This window comes from Hipposideros armiger, unplaced genomic scaffold (genome assembly GCF_001890085.2).
Source record: "Hipposideros armiger isolate ML-2016 unplaced genomic scaffold, ASM189008v1 scaffold_1883, whole genome shotgun sequence".
NCBI classification, from domain to species: domain Eukaryota; kingdom Metazoa; phylum Chordata; class Mammalia; order Chiroptera; family Hipposideridae; genus Hipposideros; species Hipposideros armiger.
The window spans coordinates 43,317-51,159 of NW_017733233.1; the positions used below are offsets into that span (position 1 = coordinate 43,317).

At 48.9% G+C, this 7,843-nt stretch overlaps 1 protein-coding gene across 1 annotated transcript in view; it reads left to right on the top strand.

Moving 5' to 3' along the window:
* The first annotated feature begins 3,197 nt into the window (after positions 1–3,197).
* The window catches only part of TRIM27 (tripartite motif containing 27), a 19,010-nt gene continuing 14,364 nt past the window's right edge, over positions 3,198–7,843 (top strand). Inside the window, exons 1-3 of the mRNA XM_019634756.1 lie at positions 3,198–3,989; positions 4,973–5,068; positions 7,437–7,667. Of these exons, the coding sequence (XP_019490301.1) occupies positions 3,570–3,989; positions 4,973–5,068; positions 7,437–7,667 (747 nt within the window). The 5' untranslated portion in view covers positions 3,198–3,569. The remainder of the gene's footprint in view (positions 3,990–4,972; positions 5,069–7,436; positions 7,668–7,843) is intronic.

Below are 7,843 nucleotides of genomic sequence, written 5' to 3' on the forward strand. Positions count from 1 at the left end.
GCCGCTCACGCTGGCTGCTGGCTACACACGGTAGCCCATGGCAACCCACTGCAGCAGGGGCCGTTGCCAGCGACTCATGGCAGCCCAGCTCCAGGTTGAGCTGTTGTTCAGCATCTTAGCTGTAGAGGGCAGTGTCACTGGCCCTCATGTAGGATCCGAACCAGGGCCCTCTGGTGTCCCAAGCCAGCTCTTAACCAACGCGCCACTCGGCCAGCCTGGGCTTATTCTTATTTTAATTATTGTAGCTTTGTGCTATTCCTGACTATTCTTTTTGTTTTTCCAGAGTAACTTTAGTATCACTTGGTAAAGGCAGATAAGAGAAAAGGAGATAGAGCAAGCAGAAATGCCTTAGGCCTCTTTAGGTCCTACTCAGTTTGGTGCCTGGAAGTAAAACCAATCCAAGGAGGGGGCAGTCAACAGGGTCAAATGCCTCAGAAACATTAAGATGAAAACTGAATAGTGTCCTCTGGATTTAGCCAATACTCTTAGAAATCACTAGTACTCTTAGGGTAGACAGGTTGTGTACAGGGGATAGGTAGGAATTCATTTTAAAATAAAATATTTTATTAATAAAAATTATATTTTATCAGATAGGTTTACTTTCTTTTGCATATACAGACAATCCAAATAAGTGGCTTAAACAAGACAGTGGCTTTAGTCTTTCTCACACATATGAAGTTTGGATGCAATCACTCTGCAGTGAGTAAGGACCCAGATTTCTTTACCTATCACTACACCATGTTAGTGCTGCCTTCCATCCTCAAGATTGCCTCATGATCCAGGACAGCTGCTTGAGCTCCTGCCATCATGTGCACATTCCAGGCTGGAAGAATTAGGAAAAGGGAAGTTTAAAAAAGGCATACTTCCCAGCTGAATAGGCTTTCTTTTAGAAGTTTTCTCAGAATTCCCATCCAAAAACTTCCACGTAGGTATCATTGGCCACCCACAATCTCAAGACTGTGTTGAAGTGTGAAAGAAGTTCTGGGTGAGTTAAGGGTGTTCCTGGAAAAATCCATAACCAGCCAGACAAGGTTTCATACAGTTGCATTGCCTTTATGAATTTACTACAGTATTGGCAGCAAAGGGGCCTGGTAAGTATCTTTTAGCTGGACATATTGCTACCTGGAATAAAATTATAAGTAAAGAGTGGAGACTGGCTATAAAACAGTCACCAACAGTCCCTTCATGTTGTGTTAAGATTGATAGGCACTTATTAACATAAATAACTGTACCAGAAGTCCCAAACTGGAAGGCAGGAGGCCAATTTCCATCTTGCATAGAAGATTTTACAATTTTTAGTTAATAATAATAAATTTCATATAAACCTCCAGATTTTTGCCTTCTCTTGAAAATCTAAAAATTGGCAATTTGTTGGGCTCACATTCTCAATGGTCATCTTCAGCTAAAGAGAAATGAGCTGCCTCTCAGGAGGGACATTTGTCCTCCAATTAGTCACTGCCTCCATCTTTCCCTATTGATTTGACCTGCTCATTTAAGTTACCTTCTTGTCCCCAACAGGCACTTGTGTTTGCACCCCTGTCATTTTACAAATGAATAAATAATAACTGTTACAAAGAAGTATGTATAAAATGTGACAGTATAATCATGATTAGTCTAATAATTCAACAAGTATTTAAGTATTGCCAATATGATTAGAGATTTGTACAAGGCGTAATGGAGAACGTGGAAGGTTTGGGGAGGAGCTCCTGTCCTCAGAGTCATTTAAGGACCTGACCTCGGTCTCCTTATTCATAAAGTATATTAGACTATGTAAGAGCACACAGCATTCAGTATTCTAAATGAACCTTGACAATAGGTAAGAGTTCCAAAGCAAAGTCAAAGAAGTCTTAAGACAGAAAATCACCAAGTATCAGAATCTGAGGTGTTATGTGAGCATGGGAGGCTGATTGGAGAGAGATTGATGTGACCCGCTTGTTTAGGTTAAGCTCCAAGGAAAGTGTAGGACTCATAAGTAGGCCTTGGAGAGGACAGGACTGTGGTGAGCACAACCTGAGCCAAAGCTGGGCTGGCTGCACTGTAAGAAGACAGTGAAGATGGCAGCTGATGTTGGATGCCTGAAGTGCTCAGACTGAACCCCATGCTCAAAGATTTGGACAATGGCCTGGAAACAAAAAAGAAGCTTTGAAGATTTCTGTGTGACAAGTGACTAAATGAAAGAAGCATTTTAGGAGGCCCTTAAGGATGATTCTCTCCCTTGAGGTTGTTATGTACGCATTCATTCAGTTACTAATTCATTTAAAAAACATTTGCAAACTGACATTTAAAATAATTTAGGTCAAAGTGTAGTAATGGAAATGAAAATGAACAGAGGCAAGTTGACAGATAAAGCAAAGCTGTCCGAATTCAATGAAATCTAGGGAATGAAGGACTATACGGATAAAACAGCAAAGGAAACTAAGAAATACCAAGGTAGGGATGAGGGAGAAACCCAAGATTTGTAAAACTACTGGACAATGAAAAGAGCCCACGTCACACCAGGATTAGGAAGCTCCCTGTACTTTGGGAAGAAGCATGTTTAGGTCCTACTTAACACAACTCTATGAAGCGGGGAAACATCCTTTTGGTTAAACAAGCAAAGATGTAATGAAGTCTCCCTTCCTGGTGCGGTGCAGCTATTCCTATTTCACCAATAGTGAAATAGTAAACGATAGAATAGTAAACAATCTGCTTAGGCACAGTAGGAAGTAGTTGAACTGGGCTTGTCTGGCTCGCTTTGTCCCACAGAAATGTTGCCGTCTGATTAAGCCTTTCTTTTTTGAAACAAAAAACCGGGTTGTTTCATAAAGCGCCTAATGGGCCGGGCGGGGCTAGGACGGCTACCCCTGTCCTTCCAGATGCCCGTCCTTCCCACACCAACGCAGAGCCAGCATGCTCTCGCCGGAGCTGAGTCCTGGGCCCAGACAGGAAAGCCAACTAAAGACTAGGGGTCCAGGCCCGTGGCCGCGGAAGCCCGGCGGTGGGCCCGGCGCGTGCAGGAAGAGGCTACTCTGTCACCGCCGCGCCCCGCGGACACCGTCTGCCTCTGTTACCGGTCACCAAGGCTAGTGCTTCCGCGCGTTCCGCCCTAGGCGGGTAGCCAGGCCTCCTCCGTCCTCTCCGGGAGGAAACAGCCCAGGACCAGGGGCCGCGAAATTCTATCGGTTGCGCGCGGCCCAGGCAAGCCCCGCCCCCGGAGCCGCCTCTTCCGCTCTCGCCGGGTGGGGTCTGCGCGGCCGCCGGATCGGCTCCGACGCGGCCACGTTGTCCTGCCTGTGGTGCTCGAGTCCCACGCGGGTGCCCAGATCGCGTAGCCGCTGGGCTCAGCTGGGCCGCAGCATTCCCAAGCTCCGCGAGTCCGGCGCCGCGGCGCTGGGGACCGCCCCGCCACTCTGCGGGCCAGTGCACGGGCGCGTCTGGGATCTGGGCCCGCGAGGCGCCGCCCTCCGCCCGCCACGCTCGCTTCCCCACGCCGCCCAGAAGCAGCGAACTGGAGGGCGCGCAGTAGAGTTGGGCTCCGCGCAGAGCTGGGCTCTGGGGCCCATGCCCGTGCGCCCTCGCGGGCCCGCGCCATGGCCTCTGGGAGCGTGGCCGAGTGCTTACAGCAGGAGACCACCTGCCCCGTGTGCCTGCAGTACTTTGCCGAGCCCATGATGCTCGACTGCGGCCACAACATCTGTTGCGCGTGCCTCACACGCTGCTGGGGCGCGGCGGAGATCAACGTGTCGTGCCCGCAGTGCCGGGAGACCTTCCCGCAGCGGCACATGCGGCCTAACCGGCACCTGGCCAACGTGACCCAGCTGGTGAAGCAGTTGCGCACCGAGCGGCCGTCGGGGCCGGGAGGCGAAATGGGCGTGTGCGAGAAACACCGTGAGCCCCTGAAGCTGTACTGCGAGGAGGACCAGATGCCCATCTGCGTGGTGTGCGACCGCTCCCGTGAGCACCGCGGCCACAGCGTGCTGCCGTTGGAGGAGGCGGTGGAGGGCTTCAAGGTGAGGGCCCGGCGCGCCGAGCGGGAAGGGGCGGGAGCGCGAGTCGGACAAAGGGAGGAGAGAGCCACAGAGGCTTCCTTTTTTCCGCCTAGAAAATGGCTGAGCGGGTCGTGTGGTTCACAGCCGTCATTTCCTCTCTGCTCCAGAACCTCGGCACTCATATTTGGGAGGAAAACCTGTAGATGGTGAGGAAGCCAGAGTCTCCCCGCCCCCACTCTCCTTTCCTTATTTGCCTCTGTTTACCGGCTCACCCGCACATTAAACATAAAGATGGCCCGCGGAGGTCCCCCCCACCCCACCCATCGTATAAAAGATGCGCGTAAAACCACGTGCACATCGGCAAGCTTCAGAGACGCTCGTGCTCGTACTCCTTGTCGGCTCCTATTTGATTTCAGACAAAACACACGTTAACTGCCTGTATACACATCAAGCAGATGCCTACCACCTAGTCTGTAAGCATTTCCCCAGCACTTCTTCTGTGTTCCGTTCTGTTCCAGAATAGCGCGGAAAAGATTACAACCCTTTACTACTTCAGTTATTTAACCACTCTGAAGCCCATAGGAGGTTAACACAGTTATGAAGATGAAGTTAAAAGGATGTGTGGAGCACTTTGTGATCTCTTGAACCAGCAGACTAGCATAGCTAAACAGTAACCTGGAAACAAAATCATTTCCTCAGTGTGCTACTGTGGAGGAGCTACAGCTTAACTCCAAGCCTCCTAGTCCTGTCACCTTTTCACTAGGCCATGCAATAAGTATCCTTCCAGGGGCAGGTAGTTGACTCAGTTTAAGTTACACACAACCTGCCAAAGAAGAGGTGTGGTGACCCCCTGTGCCATGGTGTTGGCAGCATGGTCCAAGGACAGGCTCTAATCCCGGACATGGCTTCAGGAATGTGAGTTGCATGTGTGATAAGCAGAAGAGCCATGCTGATGGTAAGGTCTGCCTAATCCTGAGCTGCCCAACTGTTTTTGCTTTTCTTAGGAGCAAATCCAGAACCAGCTGGACCACCTAAAAAGAGTGAAGGATTTAAAGAAGAGGCGTCGGGCACAGGGGGAGCAGGCGCGAGCTGAGCTCTTGGTAAGGGTCTTTGGGATTCACAGATAATATCACTTCTGCTGGCTACTCCTTATTTTGTAAGGTTTAATGTCTAACCAAGTCTCCCAGACTTCTAGGTGAAGGTGGGACAGTGCCGTATAGCAGTTGGGAGCTCACCTGGAGAGCCAAGGCGTTCCCACATTTTTGGGGAAAGGATGGAAGAGCCACAGTTGGGACCTCTGGAGTGCTGACCTATCAAAAGTTGAACCTGCTAGCCTTGTGTAGTTGATGGGTGACCCTTAACCGAGCTGACATAGGTGAAATTCTTGGGCACAGCAAGCCTCCTTTGGTACCCTTCTGCAGACACATGCTGACAGTGGCTTTGCATGAGCCCCACTGTTGCTTCTTGCTAGAGTGTTCTCTTTCTTGACAACACCTCAATTCTGAACTTTACACTTTATTTCCTTTTCCTAGCCTCCCAAAGCCTTAGCGAGTGGCTGATGTGCTAATTTGTGACAGGGATATTTGGGGGTTTTGTTTTGAAAACCGAAACAAAACGTACAGAGACTTTTATAATAGATACTTACATACCCACCATCTAGGTTTTTAAGCATTTTCTACCCATTAGGAGTATTTGCATGTGAAAAGCAAACTGTTAGACCAGTAGTATATAACACTATCTTGTAAGAAATTTTGTTAGCCCTGGCCAGGGTGTAGCAGAGAACTTGTGGACAGGGTTCTTTTTCCCGTGATGCCCTCAAATGCCATCACTTGTTCTGCCCACACAAGCCACAGAGACCTCAGCTTCCCTTGCTTAAAAGTAGGTCTGAGTCTTCTAGTGAGCTTGAGTGGAATCAAATCATTATGCACATAGCCTGTCCTCTGTGGGAGGATTGTCTAAGAGGGGAGATAGCCCTTCTCTGATCATCAGGGCACCTGGACATAGGAATATATGTAATCTCTAGGCCTCAGTTTCCTCATCTGTGAAATGGTTAGGTTGGATTAGACTTGTTCTTTAGCAAGGCTAGTACTACTCTCTCCTTTCCTTCAGTGGTGCTTTGGTTTCTTTGGTTGTCTCTTGAGGAATCAAGTGATTGGGGAGAGTGGGGCAGGGAGGCTAAATGCCCTGCAATCAAGAAAAATCCTATGCTAGCAGAATTGTCCCCCCACCAGGGTGCCGATAGCATCCCCTTGGAGAAGCATTGTATTAGTTGATCTTCAAGGTCTCTTTTCAGTGTAAATTTCTCTTTTCTAAAATATTGTGTCGTTTATGTCTTTGAAAGACTTACCCCTGCTAAGGAGAGGTATGAGCCTATAAAAAGGATCTGTAAACAAAGGTGTTTGTACATCACTGTGTTGCTCAGTGAGTGTTTAAGAAGAGTGGCTAGAGGGCTGGTTAGCAAGGGAAGGTTCTCAGGAGTTGAGTTTAAATAAGTCAAGCTTTCTGTAAAGGACCAGATAGTAAATATTTTTGTCTTTGTGGGCGATGTCATCTTTGTTCCAACTACTCAACTCTACTGTTGTAGCTCAAAAGCAGCTAAAGACAGTATGTGAATGATGGGTGTGGCTATGTTCCAATAAAATTTTACTCCAAGGGCATAAACAAAGGGAGTTTGCTAATCCTTTGTTTAGAACAAAGTGTTAATAGAGCCCTGTCAGTGGGAGGTGGGATAGAGAAGGGAGGGCAGAGAAACTTTGGCAAATAAACCTGCACCAGTGAACACTCTTGAATGCCAGATGGAGGGTACAGATTACATGTGAAGGGCCTAAAGGAAGCCATCGTAGAAATTGTGTTTGGGTGTCCCAAAGCATCCTCCTCAGGTCACGTATCTGACCATGTCACTTCCATGGCAGTCTTTCATGGCTCCCGGTTGCAGTAAAGTCTTTGCCCCCCTTGGCATGCCAGTCAAGGAATGTTCTGGTCTCTTACCTTTTCTGGCCTCTTCCATCAGCACTCAGTTGCTCCAACCAGACAGAACTGTTGCCTCCTTTCCCCATTCCTTTGCCTGGGCCATTTCTTCTGCCTGGAAAGCTCTCCTCATCTGACCACATGGTGAACTCCATTCATTCTCCGAGACTATGTGAAGACTGTACCAACTTCTCCCACCGCAATCTGTCACCCTGTCTTTGCTTATCCATCCATGGTTACATGTATCACATGAACCTAGCTCACGTGACTCAGTACCTTGAGGGCAGGGACTGTTTCTGAATTATCACTGGGGTAATTCAGTTCTCAGCCATTATACATCTAGTCAGTAAAGAATGGAAAAAATGAGGGAGTGAACAAGATGCTTGTTTAGTATACTGGATGAAATGATGAAGTCTTGGGGTGGGTAGAGGGGGGAGAAATATGAAGTGCTCTGGAAGTGCACCTTTCCTCTCTTCACTGCCCTGCCCTGTGCCTGCACAGAGCCTGACCCAGATGGAGAGGGAGAAGATCATCTGGGAGTTTGAGCAGCTGTATCACTCCTTGAAGGAGCATGAATACCGCCTCCTTGCCCGCCTGGAGGAGCTAGACTTGGCCATCTACAACAGCATCAATGGCGCCATCACCCAGTTCTCGTGCAACATCTCTCACCTCAGTAGCCTGATCGCACAGCTGGAAGAGAAGCAGCAGCAGCCCACGAGGGAACTCCTGCAGGTAGGGAAGGCGTAGAGCCACCCTGCCAGGGTGGCTCTGCTAAAATGCCAGTTCCTCTCCAGGCACCTCTCCCCTGCTCACCTGTCAATTCTGTGGGAGCAGCAAGGGCTCGCCAGTCTCTGTTGGGCGTGTCGGAAAGAGAACGTGTGCAATTACAGAATCTCTGGTTGACACAA